Source organism: Talpa occidentalis, unplaced genomic scaffold (genome assembly GCF_014898055.3).
Source record: "Talpa occidentalis isolate TD23 unplaced genomic scaffold, MPIMG_talOcc4v2.1 talOcc4.167, whole genome shotgun sequence".
In the NCBI taxonomy this organism is placed as follows: Eukaryota; Metazoa; Chordata; class Mammalia; order Eulipotyphla; family Talpidae; genus Talpa; species Talpa occidentalis.
The window spans coordinates 22,540-42,435 of record NW_023601726.1 but is presented as its reverse complement, the minus strand read 5'-3'; the positions used below and the strand labels follow the sequence as shown (position 1 = coordinate 42,435).

Below are 19,896 nucleotides of genomic sequence, written 5' to 3'. Positions count from 1 at the left end.
AAAGGATGACAGAGATCCAGGTAGCAGTAGAGCTTCCTGCACTGTCTCTTGTCCCCCCCGCCGCCGTGGGATGCCACCTGCTTCTTCCCATTTACTTGCCCATTTCTGGGGCCCTCAGCATGGCTGGCTCTGTGCCTGGAGCGGAGAACGTGCCGGTCTGTCCTGCTGTCCCTGGGCGGTGCTCATGTTCCTGGTGGGCAGATCTGGGTGATACATGCGCGCACAGGGCCTGGGCCACAGGAGCCCCTGGAGGAACAGGTGTGGCTTCAGGTGCGGACGTTCAAGCTGAGTGTGGTGGGTAGGCAGTGGGCAGAAGAGGGCAAAAAGAGCTTCAGACACAGGACCTTGTTCTCTGAGGATGCTTGGGCCTCATCCTGAGGGTCAGAAGGAATCAGAGCCTGGTTTGGGTCAGTCACCCAGGCCTGGATCCCATCCTGGCCAGGCCAGTCATGCCAGCTCTTCCCCGCCCGCAGAGGATGTCCTGGAGTCCTATGAGAACCCGCCCCCCATCGTGCTGCCGAGCGAGGGCTTCCAGGTGGACCTGGATGCGGACTGCCTGGACGACGGCATCTACCAGCACCTCCTGTATGTCCGCCACTTCCTCTGGAGCCTGCGGAGCAAGCCCAGCCCCTGCGGGCCGCCCCAGCCTGAGTGCCAAGAGGTACCTGAGCCGAGCTCCATGCCTGTGGCTGTGGTTATACCTGGGTGGTGCCTGGGTGGGCATAGACACGGCATCACCTGCTGCTTCTGGGGGGAGCTGGAGGGAGAGCTCCTGTCCACTGGGGTTCTCGCACCCCAGGCAGAGGCTGCAGCAGGCTGGGTTCTCTGCCCTGTCAGAGAACTGGCCTTGACCTTTCTCCCCTCCCTCCCCAGGGCCGACCCTCCATCCCTGAAGGACCCCTGGAGGCCCGGGAAGCTGCCCCGGCTAGGGCTCTTCCTCTTCTGGGGGCTCCCCGGGCACAGGGTCCCGCAGGACAGCCGCCTGGCCGCGGGTGCCGTGGGGGTTCCCAGGCTGGCCCCCTGCACTTGGACCCCTCATACATGCTCACGCCTCCCAGCACCCCCCTTGACCTCGAGCCAGGTGGCGCTGACTGGCCAGAACCGAGCGGCACCCTTGGGAACGCCCTGCTAGAAGGCAGGAGGAGCAGCCCCCGGGGCACCACTCCAGAAGGTGAGGACAGACCTCAGGCTCTCGCCGGCCCCCCTGCCCTGGCCCCTGCCGGTGTCCTTTAGGGGGGTTCCCGTAGGGTCCTGGTGACATGTTTGACCTGGACTGTCAGCCCTGCGGGGAGTGCTCGCGGCCCTGGACACCGGGAAGGAGGGCGGGGGCTCGGCTGGGCACCTGAACCGCCCGGGGCCTGGCAGCCTGGAGACATTCTGAATATGGGCCGCATGGGGCGGGAGGGGGGGGGTGTCTCAGGTGGCCTGTGAGCACCTGCTCCCCGCCGGCTCCATGCCGGATTGGGGGCCAGGGTGGGGGGCCACCCATGAGCAGGGGTGGGCCAGAGGTTCAGTGCGGTGGCCAGGGGCCCGGGACAGGCCGGGAGGGAACAGGCCGTGTGGGGGCGGTTGAGGAAGCCTGAGCAAAGCCCACTTCTCAGCCCCCTGGAATCAGCCACCCTGAGAGGCCCAGCATCCTGGGCAGCACAGGCCAGGGGCTCAGGCACTTAGCGGTGTCACACCCAGCTCTGGTCCTGGGTAGGCATCTTGCTGGAGCTTCCAGAGCATTTTGCCGTCTGGAGAAGCAGGCGGTGGTGCTCCCTGGATGCTTGACTCCGGGCACAGGTGTGACACCAGCTTCATGGGCAGAATCAAGACAAAGGCATAGCCCTGACGGCTCCCCCCTTCTGTCACCCCCCAGGAGACTGTGCAGCCCCCATGGATGAGCCCCCTCTGGCCCCCTCCAGTGTCACCTCCAACACTGAGGACTTCTGCTCTGTCTTCACGGTGGAGCTGCAGCGAGGTCCCTCTGGGCTGGGGATGGGCCTGATCGATGGGATGGTGAGTCTGCAAGCTGCCCCTGGCCTTCCTGTGCAGGGAGGCCCACAGCTCGTGGGGTTAAGAGAGAGGGGTCGGGGAGGGGAGGAGGCCTATTGAGGGTTTAGGATGAGAGGCGGGGGCTTCTCTGTGGAATTTGAGGGAAGGGCCCTGTGTGGCAGCTGCTTCCAGCTCCATCCTCAGACCTCGGGGTGTCTGGGCCTGTGGGGACAGTGGTGGGGGGCAGCACTGTTATTGCAGATCTCTTGGTGACCATATCCATGAGCCCAGCCGGGGCCAGGCCAGGTCTCGGGATGGGGTCCTCGCTAAGCACCATGTCCCAGGTGCTGAGGCCTCCGCCTCTCCCCAGCACACACCCCTGGGCATCCCGGGGCTCTACATCCAGACCCTGCTTCCGGGCAGCCCGGCTGCAGCCGATGGCCGGCTCTCCCTGGGAGACCGCATCCTGGAGGTGAACGGCAGCAGCCTGACAGGCGTCAGCTACCTGAGGTATGCCCCCTCCCAGCGCCCGCTCGGCCTATGCTGGGGAAGCTGTCAGGGTCGGCCCACGGCCAGGGCACCTGCAGGGCAAGCCTCCTGTGAGTGACTCATTTCAGGGAGGAGAAAGTGGAGGCCCTGAACTGCCCCCCACATCCCTCCATTCGGCTTCTGTGGACAAACCAACCCCCTCAGGCTCTACCTCTTGGCTCTGTCCCTCATGCTGTCTCGGCATGAGGTACTCGGGTGCTGACTCCCACCCCGATTCTGTGGCCTGTGCCCCTTCCTAGAGGGAGGGAGGGAGGCCGGCAGGCATTGATGGCCTGGCCCTCGCACAGCCCCATCCACCACAGACTGGGGGTAGAGGGGTTGGGGCCCTGCCTGTGTCAAAGCTGAGGCCACCCAGGCACCTCAGGAGGCTGTGCCCATCCTCGCTGAGGACTCCTGTCCCCCATTCTCCTCCCATTCCTGGGTTTCAGAGCCGTGGATTTGATCCGACACGGGGGAAAGAAGATGCGCTTCCTGGTCGCCAAGTCTGATGTGGAAACAGCCAAGAAAATCCGCTTCCGCACGCCCCCTCCCTAGGGTGGACACCCATGCCCAGGGCCTGCCACCTTCCACCAGGCTGTGCCATGTGGGTCCATCCCTCACCTGTGCATAATGTACATCTTAGTGTATATTTTATTTATAGGACAGATAACACTAAGTTGTGATGTTTGTTACAGAGCTTTTATGTTTGAAGACTTTACTGGAGAAGTCTAGATTCAATAAACTGTCTTTCATAATCTTAGTGAGTGTGGTGCCTGGGCCAGGGTGGGGCTGTACAGGGTCTCCCAGTGGGTGCAGGAGAGCCTGGGAGAACATGGGATAATTGTGCTGGCTGTGGGTTTCAACTGCTTCTCTTTTGCCTCCCTCCCAAATAGGGAGCAGGGACAATCCAGGAAAAGGGTTAGGGCCATCGTTAGAGAGCCCGTTGTCATTTGCTCTTGGTAACCACATGCTAGACAGTCCCAGGAGGTTGACCAACTGCCCTCCTGATCTCTGATCACTGAAGCCGCACCTGCCCCTCACACCAGGCCCCTCATCTGTGACCACTGCCCTCTTCCACTTGGCCACGGTCCCCTGACCCTGGCAGGAGGCCTGCTTCCGTCTCCACAGTGGCTGACCTGCGTGGGGCCACACAGATGGAGGGGTGGGGCAGGGCTGGGTCGCGGGACTTGAACATAATATCCTCCTCGTGCACCCAGCTTGTGTCCAGGCCTGGGCAGGGTCCTTCTCTTTAACAGAAAGACCCTGGGGACGACGGGTCAGCTGCAAAAGGACCCCTCTGTGTGAAGGTTTTGCGGGGTCCTCGGTGTGCCTCAAGCTCCAGGCCCCTGGCAGCTCCGCGCTGCCCCCTGGTGAGCTCAGGCGGGCGCGCACCCGTGGCCCCAATCCTTGTGCACCTGGCCAAGGGCCGGCACCAGATTCCACCTGCCGTGCACTGCCACGTTACCAAAATGCTGGCTGAGATTTATTTTTAAAAGTAATTTTAAATGTATGATTGAACCCAACGAAAAGAAATCCTTAGACCCCTAAATCGAAATGAGGGCACAAATCAAACCGGCTGGAAGCAAACCCTGAACACGAATTGCCAGAGGACAAGCAGGATGGGGGGTATGGGGTGAAGGCTGCGCTGGCAAGGGGTGTCAAGGCAGAGCCCGGAGCCTGACCACCTGGCACGGCTCGGGGCGTGGCGGGGAATCGGGGGAGCCCGAGCAGGGGCGTGGCCTAAGGCGGGAGGGCTGGGCTCCAGGCTCGCAGGGCAACAGCACCACCTGCTGGCCCAGGCCCATCCCCGCACCAGGCGGAGCAAGGGTGCAGCCTGGACTCAGCCACAGGCTTTAGTCAAAACCCAGCGGCAGCCAACTCAGCGGAAGCTGCCCAGGCACCCTGGGGCGGGGTGGAATGGGGCTTCCTTGCCCTACCACGCCCAGCTGTCTCCAGTAACAAAGTGAAGGGAGTTTGTTCAGAGAAGGCTGCAGGAGGCTGGGTCTGGGCCGCTGGGAGCCCTGCCCTCCTCCCAAGCGCAGGAAGCTCCAGGTCTGCAAAGGGGACAGCACCTCCAGCCCAGGCAGTCGGGAACCCAGACTTCAGAAGCACAAGAAGGTGGCCCCTGACGGGCACTGCCCAGTGGCAGTTATCACCTCTGGGGGCTCACACTGCTGCCTGCCTGCCTGTGTTGATGATGTTATTTGTGGGACATCTAGGACACAGGGGTCGAGTGGGTTCAGCCCCTGCACGTCGGCACTGAGAAGGGAGGTACAGCACCAGGTGCCTGGCTGTTGGTCCCCAGGGTTGGCTCTCCGGGCCTGGCAGCACCGGGTGGCGCCCCTGGACTTGCTGCAGCTATGGGAGCTGCCACTGGGTGGAGGGAAGGAAAGCGAAGAGACAGGCCATGTTCAGCTACTTTAAAAGGGAGGTTTCATTTCACTATGGACCTCTGCTTCTCTCCAGAACGCGAACAGGCCAGACCAAGCAACTCCAGTCCAGCGCCCAGAGGGGCGAAGGCCACAAACCAGGGCTGTCGCAGGACACAGCTCAGCAGGTTGCGAGTGAGAGTTGTCAGCACTCCCAGCACGGAGGGAGCTGGGTCCGCCCCGACGCTCCTGCTTCCCCTTCGCTCATCACTGAGCTGGCACGGCCCTCACACCAGGCCCCTCACTGGCGTCCCCACCCCCTCGCCCTGGCAGGAGACAGCCTCCTTCTCCACCAACCGGCTGACGGTGCGCAGGGCCAGGGGCAGCGCCGTGTTGCTGTCACGGTGGTAGCGGGGGTGGGACACCTCCACGCTGGGCGTGAGCACAAACTGGGCCACGCTGGGCATCTTCAGCAGGTTCAGCAGTTCGGTGGCCCGCGTGCAGATGGCCGCTGCGTCCGCCTCACTGTGCATGGAGCTCAGGGCCGGGCTCTGGGCCAGGGTCCTCATTTTGGACAAGAACAGAGAGACCCTGGCGAAGAAGGACGAGCAGTCAGAGACGCACTTCTCTGCGTGGAGGGCCCGGCTGCCCAGAGCCCCTGCTAGCGTGGCCCTGGTGGGGAGGAGAGTGGCTCGGGGGTGCCCGCACAGCCCAGCCACCCGAGCAGACCCTGTGCTGCTGACACGGTGTCCCCTCGCCTGGGACGGGACCCCTCTTCCTTTTCTCTGGGGAATCGCCGCTGCTTCCCTCTTCCCACCCCTAACCAGTACCGAGGGATTAGGTCCTGACTCCGGGAGGCCAGCTTGGTCAGTGTGGTCATGAGCACGGTGATGACCTGTGGTGGACACTTGGGGAGGGTGGCAGAGGGGCGGGACTGGGTGACCTCAAACAGCAGCGCCTCCAGGGCTTCAAAGAACTTGTTGATCTGCTCCACGGTACATCGCCGGTCCCAGGACACCGACAGGTACTCGCCGATTGCCCACACCTGGTCAGGGACAGGCCTCAGTCCACGCCCAGGCCTCCTCCCAGGGGAGGGATGGGCACGGGCCTGGCCTTACCACACAGGTGAGCATGCTCCCTCTGCTGCGGACGCCGCTCGCACTGCCCACGAACTCCAGCAGCTCTTTTGCCAGCTCCACCACCAGGGAGGGCTGCCGCTTACACAGGGCCAGGAATTGGGAGCTCAGTACCCTGCCCAGAGAAGACGTGGGGCTCGGTCCTGTGGCCGGGTCAGAGCACGGCCCCCTCGGCCGGGGCAAGGGCCCAGGTGCGAGTGGGAAGCACCAGCAGAGGCTGCTCCCTTCAGGGAGGGAAAGATAGTTCCGGCCCTAAAGGAACCTAGTGCCCCGCGGGGGAGGAGGCTGGGCTGGGACTGCCCTCCGTCCTGGACCCAAGGGTGAGAGCGGATCAGCAAGTCCCTATGTATCAGGCCTTCAGCAAGAGGGCAGATGGTCTGGAAGGCTCTGTGGAAGAGGGATCGGGGCCAGAGCTGAAGACAACAGACTTAGGGGAGGAGGGAAGGACATGGAACATTCTGGGCTGGAGTCTGAGGAGTGACCCAGAAGTGCCAGGCTGGGCTGGGGGGAATGACCTTGGGGGTGGGAGGATGTAAACTGCTGAGGGCCCCGCCTGGAGGGTGGCGCTATGGTGACAAAGGACAAAGTGTGTAACTGAAGCCATGACAGCCACGTGTGAGGGGTCATGGAACGTGGGGTGCTGGGGCGCTTGAGCTACAGGAGGAATGAAGCCTCCTGGGGCTGGCAGGGCACCTACCTGTGCACGTGAGCCTCGTACTGGGGCACCTGGTAGAGCGAGTCACTTCTCTCTAGTAGCAGCAGTGCCAGCTGGTTGATCAGGGCCCCGTCAGCGAACTGGGAGCCAAGAGCGAGAGACAGGTTCAGCCCCACCTCCTGAGCACCACCTTCTGTTGTCTCTGCTGGCCTGGGGGCCACTCACGTGCTTGTTCTGGGGTGAGGATGGCGGGCAGGAAGGCCAGGACCTTGGCCGGGGTTGGTGTGTGACTACGCTGACCCCTGAAGAGGTGGCCCTTTTGCCAGCGGGAAACTGAAGCCCTGCCAAGGTCAAGGGCCGTGCCAGGGCCCCACTATCATGGGTGTGTGAGGCCCTGGAAGCTGGCTCACCTGCGTAACCGCCGAGAAGAACACCTGGAGCAGGATGGGCACAGCCTCGGCGCACTGGACCACTCGGGCACAGCTGGCCATGGGCTGCAGCAGGTGGTGGAGGGGCGCCAACCTGGGGTCACAGCACAGCCCACTGAGTGCCCCGCCATACCCAGACATGCAACCTCATGGTGCCCATGCTGGCGGTCCCAGGCCCCAGTGGCCCCTACCTCTCTGTGGTCCCACTGGCCTTGGCTCGCAGCAGGTGCTGGAAGAGACCCTGGAACTGTGGGTCCCGGAAGGCCTCCAGGCAGCTGGGGACCCTAAGGGAGGTGTCCCAGAGCGGCCTCTCCGCCGACACAGTTGGCAACGACCTGTGAGCAGACAGCTGCCTAAGGCCAGCTCAAGCGCAGGCTCCAGGCGCCGGTCAGGGAGGCTGACTTGGGCTTCCTGCCTTCACAGGTGCAACAAGGGTCAAAGAGAGCCAGGGGCTGATGTCACCTGAACATTGCAGCACCATGACCCAGCCATGGGCCTGAAGGCCCTGGGCCTGCAAGGTGGGTCAGAGCCTGAGCGGGGCCCACGACCTAGGGCTGTGACCAGCAGGCTGGCATGAGCCACAGGGAGGCCCTCTGTGGGGTGGTGGATCGTGTTCCAGACCCAGAACAGCCAGGGGAATAGTGGGCCGGTGGGCAGGGGAAGGAGTAGATCGAAGCTGGAACTGGGGCGAGGGGTCAGCGGGGGCACTCAGGCTTACCTGAGCTGCAGGTCTAAGGCCGCAGTCAGACAGGGCAGGTCCAACAGCGCGTGGAGCATCTCCAGGGCCGTGCTCGCGTCCACCAGTGACGGCAGCAGGGCCACAAACTCGGAGGTGAGGGGCGGACTGTTCCAGGCCAGGAACTGCAGTAACAGGACAGCGCTCAGGCGGCCCAGGAGGAGAAGCCCAGCAGCGGGCAGTGTGGAAGCAGAACGTCCACAGAACGCCCAGGCGGGTGCCTGCCACCCTGTCATGGCCCGAGACCCGCATCCGGCAGGGCTCTCTGCCTAGCCTCTCACCTCGCTGGGGCCCGGGAGTCTGAAATCACTCCTGTTTTTTCTTTTTTCTTTCACAATTCTTTTGGTTTCTACGTCCACTTTTGTACCAACAATTAAATCAGTCACTTCCACCTGCCACTGATGTTTTTTCCTCTAACGAAGGGAATTAATCTCCAGCTGACTGAACAGGCTGCCCAGACAAGCCGCAAAAGACACATCAAAAGCCAATGCCACCAAAGGACCGAACATGCCAGGCAAGGCCCCCAGGTGATAACATCTGTACACATTCTAGAACAAAACTACAAAGTCAGGCCTTCCCAAGAGGCTGGCATGAGTCTTCCCTGCCAGTGATGCTGTTATATGTCCTATAAGGGCATCTCAGTCTCCCTGGGTTTCCCCTCTACTCCTGCCGACCCCAGTCTGGGAGAGACCAGGCCCTGTGGTCACAGCCAGCACTTCTGCAGAGCCCCCTAGTGGAGGGGGCCCCGGGGAATGCAGCCTGCCCCAGCACCCAGCACCCTCTCTGGCCTGGGGACAGCCGACTGTACCTTAAAGAGGTTGGGGAAGCTTGATCTGAGAATGCCCAGGTTTCTGCCAAACAGGTGAAGGTTGTCCCTGCAGAACTGGATGAATTCAAAGGCCAGCACCGGGCTGTGGAAGAGTTCAGAAGGTATCCTGGTGAACAGGTGCTGGCAGATGGCTTCCGAGTCCATGGCCGCGGCCTCCCCTGGAAGGTGCAGGCACATCAGGGTGGGACGCCAGACAGGGCGTCCTCACCTAGGCACCAGAGCATCTCTGTGGCAGTCAGGGGCCCTCGCCAACCCAAGTGGAAACCACCTGAAACATCCTTTGAGGCCCTGGTCTCAAGGCACCCACCTTCAAGGCTCATGAAACCCATGGCAGAGTCCTGAGACCAACACTGAGTCGATGACGTTTTAATTCGCTACGTAAACCCGTTTAAAAATGACCACCGGGCCTCCCCGGTGGCGCAGCAGTTGAGCGCTGGGTTGCGAAGCTGCCCGCAGCCTCTGCAGCGCCGGTTCGATCCCCGGCTGCTCCCCGGCCACTGGAGGGGGGTCCCACATGGCGCGCAGACCTCTCCTGCCGCCCGCTGCTCCCCTCAGCAGTGTACTTCGGTCCCTCTGCCTGCTCTGCTCCCCGCTCTGGCTCTGGTGAATTCTCTCACCCTCCCGCGCTTCTGACTGTACCCAGTGCTTGTATAAATATATAAATAAATCTTTTAGAAAAAAGATCTATTGAATGAATGCATTTAAAAAAAAAAAAAAAGACCACCATCTGGTGCTCACAGCCCACCAAAAGCACTAAAGTTTTAAATGTAGGGAAGGAGCCCGGCCTGCAGAGAAATGCCACCTCTGCCCTGAGCAGTGGCGGCCCCCGGAGCTCAGGCAGGGGAGGGGCCTCACCGTGGTTCAGGAAGAACTGGGCGACAGGCAGCAGCGCCCGCACGCAGGGAGGGTCCCCACACAGCCGGGTGTGCAGGGCCTTCAGGCAGGGGAGGGTGCGGTAGAGGAGGGAGGGGTCCTGCCTGCAGAGCACGTCCAGCACCAGCACGGCTTCCACCAGGCACTGCAGGGGACGGGGTCCTCAGAAGGTGCCTCTCAGCCTGCCCGCCGGCTCCACCCAGCCCACCGCCCGTGGGGGACTCACAGCCTTCTGCAGGTCGGAGTCCGCCTTCCTCAGGGCTCCTGGGGGAGAGGAAGAGAATGCACTGTCTCTGTGTCAGCATCCGGCTGACAAAGCAGAGAGCACGCTGTGCTCTGGAAGCAGGAGCAGAGGGACCGGAAGGCGGAGTCACCCCCCAGGGACAAGGTGAGGTGGGGCTAAGGCCTGCTGGGCTGGGGGGCACAGCCCTGGGTTGCCCAGACAGGCTCCCTGACACGACCAGCTCCCTGGCCTAGAGGTGTGGAAACAAAACACTCCAAGACAAAGTGCTGCGGGGCCTCCAGCCTCCTGTGACCAGCCCAAGGTGACCCTCTGCGAGGGGCAGGCGCAGACTCACGCCGGTTGCTCTGCTCAATGAGGCGCTGGCAGTACTCGAGGGCCTTCTCCCGGAGTCGCTCCTGGGGGGGAGCAGGCTGCTGGCGGTGGAGGCAGCAGAGAGCACAGACAGGGTGGAGCCCTCCAGCTCCGACCTGTCGTCTGTGAAGAGAGCCGACGGCGGTCAGGGACGGGCGCTGCTCCAACACGCAGAGCGGCTCTTTTGCAGGGGAAGGGACAGCCGCCATCTCAGAGCGCAGGGTGTGGGGGCTGATGCCCCTCCCGGCTGCCCTTGCCCTCGCCAGGCCCCAGTGGAGTGGTTTCTTTCCTGTGCATCCCCACCATTAAATTCTAGCTGGAGGGCAGAGGAGTTCAGGGGAACTGTCGGGTATCTGCTGACATCTGCACTAACGGACCATCGATTTCTCCAATGAGTCTGGGAAGAAACTCCTGGAACCAACCAGGCTCAGCCAAGCAGCCAGTGTCATCTGGGAGCACACGGGGTCCCTCCCGTTGCCTTGTGCCCTCATCCTACCTGCATCTGGGGCACCAGGGCCCTCGGGGTCGCTGTGCAGAAGCCAGGCCCGCAGCATGGAGAAGGCCTGCACGTTCAGCCACTGGTCCTCCGTGAAGTGCTGGCCCGTAGACAGCACCGTGAAGAAATCTGTGGCCACCGCGCCATCCACCTCAGTGATGGGGCCAGGCTGCAGAGGCAAGGAAGGACAGACACACTGCAGGACCCCGGCTGGGAGGGGCAGCGGGCTCACAGCTTCTCATGAAGAGCCGCTGCCTTGCTTGTCCACACCGAGTGTGGTTGTTTATGCTTCTAGAACAAGGAGCACCCACCCTTTATGAGACACACAAATGCTGGGACTTGAGTTAAGAATATGGGCCTCCTTCAGACACGTGCTCCTTGTCCTTAGGCCCCAGGCCTCAAGAGGCCACCGAGCGCCATGGGCTGGGGGGGCTGTGACCCAAAGCCCCACTACAAAGGGGGTGGCAGGAAAGGGATCATTCTGGAACCAGGGCAGATGGAAGGACAGAGAGGAGGAGTAGAAGGAATCTTTCAGGCAAGGCTGGTGGTGGTGGTGGTGGGGGGTGGGGTTCAGGGACACCCGAGGTCAGCGAGGTTCCGAGAATCTCTCCAGCCTCACCTGCCGCGCTCTGGGTGTGAAGAAGCCTCCAGAGGAGTGTGCCACCCCCTGCTGGACACTGGCATAGCGGAGCCAGTCCACCAGCCTCTTGTTGAGCAGGTTGACCTGGTCTGGGGAGAAGGGAGAACACTGAGGAACCTGCAAATTCCACAGACTGAGACTGCGGGGACTGGCCCCAGGCCTGAAGTCCTAGAGCTCAAGCAGCTGCCCCTACAGAGGCCCCCGCCCTCAGGCCTGCGTGACACCAGCTCCCCCACTGCCCGGGGGACGGTGCACGGCACAGGTCTCTCAAGCAGGGGTGCAGGTACCTTCATGGAAGGTGCCTGGGGCCAGGCCGGTGACTTTCCACAGGACTGGGAGGAGGTGCCTCAGACTGGAGCCCTCGGGCTGCCGGCTCTCCAGGACTTTGAAGACGCGCTGGCCCACGCCTCTGACCTGCTCGCTGGCACCCTGCAGGCCGAGCACAGGTGGCAGTGAAGCACTGCCTGCCCAGGCTTCTGAGCACTTCCTGTCTTGTCTGAAAAAGCTCCTGGGCTGGTCCAGGATGGCTGCCACAGCAGGCACACCAGGGTGGGCGAGCACAGGCCAGTGCAGTCCCTGCCCACCGCGGCAGAGAGGGGTGGCTGAAAGCAAGAGCAGCCTGGCAGCGCCATGTGGCCGGGGGAATTTAGTTCTACATCTGGGGCAGGTTCTTAAAGTTGAGTGTGACTGGCAGTCCAGCGACAGGGTGACGCATCAGCCGTGACGCTGCTGCCTGTTTCTCCACGAAGCCAAGTGCTTAAAGGTTTCGTTCGCAGCCTCAGGGAACCCCCACGGGAGCCGCACCACCAGCGAAGTTGGGATGGAGGATGCTGGGCACCCGGGGCGGGGTCTGCCTGTGACCCAGTCGGGTGCGGGGAAGGACATAAAGGCGGTGGTGGGGGTGGCAGAGGGCAGGGGCACGCTAGCTGATCAGGAATTTGACTCTGAAGCCTCAGTGGCCACAGGCTGGGCTGCATCTAAGGACAGAAACCATTCCAGGAATGACGAGTATCCGCGTAGCAACACACTGCTGGCGCCTGGGTGGTTCTGAACCATCCGGAGTCCCTAAAGAGAAGGGGCTGGACAGGACAAGAACAAGGGAGCCTGAGTCTCTCTCGATCACAGTTTTCCCGGGGGAGCTTGGGGGACTTGGGAGGCATCACTGATTAAGGTGGAGGTGCTACGTGGATTCCAATAAAGGCAGTGGATCGTGACACCCCAACTGTCTGCATCCATCCCTGCCTATTGCCAAGAGGCAACCACTGTTTCTGAGCACCCATAGGGGTGTCAGGGAACCAGCATTTCTCTGAAAATTGGAAACAGAGGGACAAAAATCCAGGGATCTGGTGCCTCCTGCATGCATGGCACTGCGGGGACCAGGAGAGCAGTGATGGGGGCACTTCTCTGAAAGAGGCATCGCTTCAGTGAGCGGAGAAGGTGAGGGAATAATAAGGCCACTGGACCAACCCTTCCTGAGGTCACAAGCTGGACCCCACATTCAGAGCTTCTGGAGCCACAGAGAGAGGGTGAAGACTCCCACGGAAGGATGTAGACCCCTGGGTGGCAGCTTGGCAACAACCCCAGCCAGGACCTGACTGAGTTTTTGAGATTAGCAGTCTGGGGAGCCTGGGGAGACAGAAGGACCCCACCTGGGAAGCAGCTCACTGGGTCCATATGGAGAGGCCACTGTCTCTTTGAGTCCCTGCAGGAAGGATGGCTAGTCCTCCCCATAGGAGGACACTGAGCAGCACAGATGTCACCATATCTGGAATTCGTATCAAAATAAAAGGGGATGGAGCCAGTGGAGGGAGCAGAGCCGAAATGACACTGGCCCTAGCTATGTTGGAAACAGAAATGAGGGGTCCCCTACTCTCTACTTTCATGCACTTCTGAATGCAGTGGGGGCTGATACGTGGCTGCTGGCCATGACATGGCTGCTGCCATCAATGTGCACATCCTTGGGCCTGGCATCGTCAGTGACATCCAGTGCTTCTAGAACGTCCTGCAACACAGTGCGCAGCGCCCACCAGAAGCCCAGCTTTTCTCTCTGGCTCACTTTATCAAGAACATTTTTGTAAGCCAGTCTACTCCTCTACCGAGCTCCTCACAGGTGGTTTGAAACATCTGGAAACGTCTGGAAAGGGGACTGTCAGGTTCTGAGTCGCTGCAACATGCCTAGCTGATACCATGATTCCTCCTCTTACAGGCATCAAGGATGTTACATGGGCCCTGGCCCTGCAGCCTGAATCAGCCTTCCCAGAGCCCTGACTCCCTCCCGCCAGGCGAAGAAGCAGGTGTGTGTGTGTGTGTGTGTGTGTGTGGCTGGGGGGGGGGGAGTCAGGTGTTCTAGAGATAACCAAAGTGTTGGCGGTACTGGCACCTGAAGCTGTGTTAAAATCGCTGACTGGAGGGGACCCCAAGCTGAGCTGCCCACGCAGGTACCTGGGCCAGGAGCACAGAGGCCACGAGGCTCAGCTGCTGGGTGTTCCGGATGTTTTCACAGGACAGGCTCAGGCTGCCGGAGGGCGACATCTCTCTCAGGATGGCAGCGCACAGAACCTGGTGCTGCTCAGGGCAGGTGGGTGAGCAGAGGCCAGCCTGCAGCAGGTCCACACACGTCTTCTCCAGCCTGCCAGGCAAGACCATGGTGGGCAGGTAGGCAGGACCTCACCCCAACTGAGGGCCTAGCTCCCTGTTGTTCCCTGTTACCCCCAAGGAGTTGTCCAGTCCCTTTGACAGGTGGCAAGAAATTTTGCTAACTGAGAACCTTTGGCACTGGTTTAGGTGGGTGTAAGGCTCAAATGCCAAAGGAATATGGGTGCCAGCTGCTGCACACATTGGGTTCACCTGAATTGGGAGCAAGGACCAGGCTGCAGTGCCCAAAGATAAGACACTTACTTCCTGGGGTATTTTGTGGCAGAGATGATGAGGAAGAGCCTCCGCAGGCCATCAATGGCTTCGGGCCTCCAGTCCTCCTTCTGCAGCAGTTTACTGATCCGGGAAGAGAACTTCCTCAGCTCCTCATCCTGGATCTCCCTAAACAAAGAAGAGACAGTGGGCACTCTGGCATGGAGGGACCTGCTCAAGGACTCAGAAGTGCTGCCCTGAGCAGCAACAGAATGACTCAAGTGTGGCTGAAGGAAAGGACCCCACCATCCACATGCATCTTGGGATAAACTTCCTGACCAGTCACCCCAACTGGCTCCTGTCCCTGGGACTCGGAGACCACAAGGCAGGGATGTTGGGGGACCATCACTCCAGTGATCTACTACAACAAAACTCAGCAATGGACACTCCCTGCATTCCAGTTTTCTTGTTCTGGGAGCCATAGAACTAAAGCTGATTGAGTCTAGGAGTCCTATTTAAAAAGCCAGGAAATTCAATCTAAAAGAAGTCGATATTCAAAAGATTCCTTCAATCAGCCTTTAACTGCTGGAAACAAGAGTTAACTCATATATATTAAAGGGTAAATATTATGACACATTGGCAGGATAACCTATTATAATTTCTTCCTCTAAAACTTAATTTGCTTAATGGAAAATATGTCTACTGTGCACTGATAATAGATATTGAGTAAAGTATGAAAATGGAAGCCTTTTTTAGGCATCTATTCCAGTCCCAACAGCAAAAAAAGGGTAATATACCAGCAAGTTACCGTACCAGGGATGACTCGGGGTTGCGGGGAGGTGGTGTTTTGGAGAAAGCCCCCTATAGGCTGTCCCTCCCCATCTCCCCCAAGCAATGGCCGCAGTCCACTAACCCCATGCAGGATCCTACTGGGCTGATGACGTTGAACTATACATGCCAAACCAGAAGCGACCAGATTGCCTAGCACTTTTAATGGAGACTCTTTCCCAGACTGGTGGTTTTTCCCTCACCCCCAATTATTCCTTTCCAATATATTCTCCAAATCACAGGATTCTTTCTGAAAGGCCGATGCACTCAAACCCTTCAATAGTTGCCCACACCCGTCAAATCCAAACTCCTACAGTTGCTAACATGACTCCTGACCCTCCTTCCTTTCCTGACAGCCTTCAAATCCTGTTTCTCTTGCTCCTTCCCTTCACCCAGAACCACTGCCCAAGTTATCTTGACTTCTCCCCCTAAGGTTAGCTTGCCACTTGTTTTCTTCTGCAAGTTCCTTCATATGTTTCTACTTACTTAGCACCTGTCATAGGGTTTATGTGTTGCCTTAAAAACATCTTATTCAACTCCCACCACAACCACAGTGATTAGCAGAAGGCTGGCTTCTGATTTGTCTCATCCTTCTGGAAACCTCCCCAACCTTGCTCCACCCATCCTGCTTATTCATGTCCTATTTTCTTCCTTTATTCTTCAGCTTACAAGAGATAGTTCTGATAACTTTCCCACCCTTGCTTTCAACTTCTGAAAAATTTAGAAAAACTAAAACTTACTCCAAAAACTAACTTCCAAACCATAGAAATCTATTTCCAAGAGCTCCCCCAAGTCACAAGCATAATGAAATTGAAATGTACAGTGAAAACTAATAGGAACTGATAGTTATTAAATTTCTTTAAATCCTAACAGAGAGGAATTGTATAACTCACACATTTTATTTAAGGATATTTAACCATATGCTACCCTAAATTCACCCATCCACCTAAGACAGAAATAAGGGTTGTTCATTCTGCCTTTCCTTCCATGAATTTATGATCGTAAGTACAAGGCAGTGAAATTCTGAGTGGGTCTTAGTGTCTCTTGGGAAGAACTTAGGGTGAACCTGTCACATGTTGAGAGACAAGTTTTTAAAGATACTGTGTTTTCATTCAATCCAGTCCTCAAGTTCAAGAGAACTTAAATTGGAATATTAGAACTCAAACATTGGTCTATCTGCCCCAAATGAAGGAAAGACAAACTGTGCTAGACTCACTAGGATGCAGTGCAACAAATTCACAGCGCACATTCCTACAGATTTCCAAGGATTATTGTTTTGACCACAGAAGCTTCTTGCCCTGTTCACTAATTCGGGAACCTAATCTGCAGGCAAAATCTTGCTTCACTGTTTTTCGTTTTAAGTTTGCCATAGACTTGTGGTTCTGGCTGCATTTTCTTCTTCTTCTTTTTTTTTTTTTTTTAAAGATTTATTTATTTATTTATACAAGCATTGGGTACAGTCAGAAGCACAGGAGGGTGAGAGAATTCACCAGTGACAGAGCAGGGAGCAGAGCAGGCAGAAGGACCGAAGTACACTGCTGAGGGGAGCAGCGGGCGGCAGGAGAGGTCTGCGCGCCATGTGGGACGGGGAGCAGCCGGGGATCGAACCGGCGCCGCAGAGGCTGCGGGCAGCTTCGCAACCCAGCGCTCAACCGCTTCACCACCGGGGAGGCCCTGCATTTTCTTCTGTTAAATAAGAAGCATCAAGTCTTAGACTGCCTTATGGACTGAGGGATTTAGTCCTAACCTACATTTTTCTTTCTTCCCTGATAGGTTAGCTGGTGAGGAAAGGGCTACCAATTACTGGGGCTTCAGACCCAGAACAGAGGGCCAGAAAACAGTGGGTAAATTCTCAATCCAATGTACTCCCCACTTTTTAAATCACAAAATCCTCCCCTGGCTCCCCAAAGCCCTTTGCATGGGCTTGGCTCACTCCATGAACTCTCCATGACTTCATCCCTAACAGCCTCCCCCGCCTCTCTGTGGTTTTGTGCGCTCAAACCCTGGAGCAACCCACAGCTTCTGTCCACCCGCTCCCTGCCGGATACGCGGTTCTTGGGCGAAACAAGGCGCGGGCTCCCACCCCATTTCACTTCCACTCAACGTCATTCCCATTCAAAACGCTGCTCAGGCGCCCCCTCCTCCGGGGACCAGTTCGACCGTCCCCGGACCATCTAACCCCAACCTGGCCCGTGGGGCGCCCCGCGTGCCGCCCCGCGTGCCGCTCAGAAACGCCCCCCATCGGGGCCCCCGAGGAAAGGCGCGGAGGACCTGGCCTGGTGGAGCAGACTCTCCGCTCCTGCCGAGAACATCGCGCGGGGAGACGACGCCCGCGGGCTCCCGCCGCTCGCCCTGGAGGGCCACAGCCCCGCCGACTTCCGGGTGGCGTCACATGGCCGCGTCACGTGACCAGAGCGGCAGGTCGCTGACCAATGAGCTTCGGCACAGCGTCTCCGGGCGGGGGCGGGGCGGGGCGGGGGCGGGGCCGTCAGCGCGGGGCCGCGGATCCCGGCGGGGCCGGAGTCGCCCTCGGCGGCCGAGCCTGGGCACCCCGGCACCTTGGCTTCCGGGCCCGGGCCCCAGGCCGACCCCAGCACCTCCGGGCCCCGGAGCCTCAGCGCCCCGAACCCGGAACCTCCGCGCTGCGGCTGTGCGCTGGCGCCCCTGGGAGACGGAGGTCCCGTCCCGGCCTCCTCGCCCCCGCTCGGCAGGTTCCGTTTCGGAAACACAGTCCGCTCCGTGGGGGGCGGGTCCAGTTCTCTGCACGACCCGAAAATACTGCACCAGCCCTGTCCAGCCCTGTGACTTGTGGGCTGCACGCGCGTCCCCAGTTTCAAATGAATAGCTGCGAGGTGGCTTGTTGGTTGTTTTTTTTTTAACTCCGAGTTGAAAAATATTTATTTTAGAACCTTTGATATAATATTTTCCCCCTTTTTTCTCTTCTTTTATGCTAAAGGTTATTCTGCTTGACATGGGTAAAGCTCCCATTTATTAGCGCCGGCTGCTGTAGGCTATGCTTGCTGCTTCCAAAGCGGCAGGTTAACTGCAGGTTAACGGTATCGCAGAGTTGGGGCAACGCGAGCAGAGAGGGAAGTCAGTTTCTGTTCATCCTGAAAGGTGTGTTAGTGCTCAGGTTGTGACTGGCCACGGTATTTCACCCTGCAGACTGTGTGTGCCCCCAGGACAAGATGCAGGGCAGCGACAATCCAGTGTGACAGCCTGACTAGCCTGAACTGGGCAAGATCTTTTTTTTTTTTTAATTATTTTATCTATTTATACAAGCACTGTGTACAGTCAGAAGCGCGGGAGGGTGAGAGAATTCACCAGAGCCAGAGCGGGGAGCAGAGCAGGCAGAAGGACCGAAGTACACTGCTGAGGGGAGCAGCGGGCGGCAGGAGAGGTCTGCGCGCCATGTGGGACCGTCGCCCAGCGACCAGGGATGGAACCGGCGCTGCAGAGGCTGCAGGCAGCTTTGCAACCCAGCGCTCAACTGCTGCGCCACCAGGGAGGCCCAACTGGGCAAGATCTTGAAGGAGGAAGATGTCCAGAGGGGAGTCTAAGATTGAAATGGGACAAACATGAGGGCCCAGGGGTGAGCCAGTTGGTGGGACCTCACCCACACACTTTTGAGTCCAGGGCATGACTCAAAAGCAGGCGGTGGACAATAACAGGGTTTATTTATATGAGGAGTAAGAAAAGGGAGGACCAGGAAGAGAAAGAGAGCGGCAAGAGCGCTTGGTGGCACATGGCCAGGTGTCTGTTTAACTCCACGTAGTGTCTGCTGAGCCAAAGCCAGGTCCAAGCCTAAGCTATACTGTGGCAAGCTGGCAGCTTTCCATGGACACCCCTTCTCACCAGCAGTTTTAACTGCCTGGCCATACAGGTTTTACTACCAAAACCCAGGGGCTGATCTTCCCAAACCCCAGCTCTGCCCCTATTTCTCATTATCCCCCACCCTCCCACCGACTACCCCCCTACTCCCCACTCCCCAGCTCTGGATGTCGGGAAAACTGGACATTCCCATCAAAGGGAGCAGCATCTAGTCATAATGGTGGGGGAACAGGGAGAAGATCGTCATTGCAACTTAGGTTGGTGGCAGGGACCCATAGGGCTACAACTCAGTCCCATGAGGAGGCGCCACATGGCTGGTGCTGCTCGCCCAGAAAAGCTAAGGGTACTCACAGTTGCCACAGCTGGATTACTTGCTGAAGGAAGTTGCTGGGACAGAAGCATCATCCTGCCCCCAGGCTCCTCCACAGCCCAGCTGGCAGAGCAGAGAGGGGGCTTGTGTGCCGGACCCAGGATCACAAGGTGGAACCCGATGACTTGGCTCTGGTGGGGTTTGCTGGCTTGAGCGCTGGCGTACAATCAAAAGTAACCACAGTTAACCGGTAAATTTGAGACCTGGAAAGGAGTTCAACAGTTAGTTTCATAGCTTAAAAAAAAGTTTATCAAGTAAAACAACACGCACCCATCTTAAACGAAGCCAAAGATGTGTTCCATTCCTATAAACCAGCAGGGTGCTGGAAATGGTTCCCTGCTGGCAGCATGGTGTGTCATGTCGGGCACTTCCGTGGTGCCACTACTCCTGTGATGGCTGATTTCAAGCTACTGACACTGACATCACTGAACAAAGTCTGGGGAGATGCTGGCAGCACCTGCGCAGGAGCAGCAGATGTGAAGCTTGAGAGCACAGATAACAGCAGCGTGATAGTGACGAGTTGAACATCTATTACCTTTGTTTTTCATCGACTTAATTGTAAGTTTATATACTTTTGAATAATGGCTTTGACAGCAGCTCACAAAATTCCTGCAGCTTTAACAAGCACCCTCCCACGCTGGCTCTTGCACCCCCGGCTATAAAGCCTCCTGCCTGCCCTGGCCGGGACAGAGGACGCGTCTGACGCCCACAGGTTTGTCTCCCTTCCTGGTCAAATCCCACTCCCCTGCCCCAGAGGC

The 19,896-nt window shown here is 58.7% G+C and overlaps 2 protein-coding genes across 2 annotated transcripts; one reads left to right on the top strand and one right to left on the bottom strand.

Annotated features, from left to right (window-relative positions):
* The first annotated feature begins 358 nt into the window (after positions 1-358).
* On the top strand, positions 359-3,247 carry LOC119248604 (ras-associating and dilute domain-containing protein-like). Its single transcript, XM_037515483.2, has 5 exons — positions 359-661; positions 874-1,171; positions 1,862-2,001; positions 2,348-2,487; positions 2,955-3,247. The coding sequence occupies exons 1-5, from the start codon at positions 359-361 to the stop codon at positions 3,058-3,060; spliced, it is 987 nt and encodes a 328-aa protein (XP_037371380.2). The 3' UTR covers positions 3,061-3,247.
* Positions 3,248-4,259: 1,012 nt separating this feature from the next.
* On the bottom strand, positions 4,260-17,297 carry LOC119248603 (AP-5 complex subunit zeta-1-like). Its single transcript, XM_037515482.1, is given in 18 exon segments — positions 4,260-5,465; positions 5,705-5,919; positions 5,993-6,125; positions 6,708-6,805; positions 7,076-7,187; positions 7,285-7,428; positions 7,812-7,954; positions 8,638-8,816; positions 9,514-9,676; positions 9,758-9,795; positions 10,110-10,172; positions 10,175-10,249; positions 10,623-10,791; positions 11,242-11,351; positions 11,550-11,691; positions 13,705-13,891; positions 14,161-14,298; positions 17,209-17,297. Coding segments are annotated over 18 exon segments (2,454 nt in total). The 5' UTR covers positions 17,250-17,297; the 3' UTR covers positions 4,260-5,161.
* Between the last annotated feature and the right edge of the window lie 2,599 nt (positions 17,298-19,896).

Excerpts from the sequence above, each read along its gene's own strand:
- LOC119248604 (XM_037515483.2), top strand. The coding sequence starts at position 359 with ATGCTTGGGCCTCATCCTGAGGGTCAGAAGGAATCAGAGCCTGGTTTG. Across the intron at positions 2,002-2,347 it reads TGGGCCTGATCGATGGGATG|CACACACCCCTGGGCATCCC; the intron begins GTGAGTCTGCAA and ends GCCTCTCCCCAG. Across the intron at positions 2,488-2,954 it reads ACAGGCGTCAGCTACCTGAG|AGCCGTGGATTTGATCCGAC; the intron begins GTATGCCCCCTC and ends CCTGGGTTTCAG.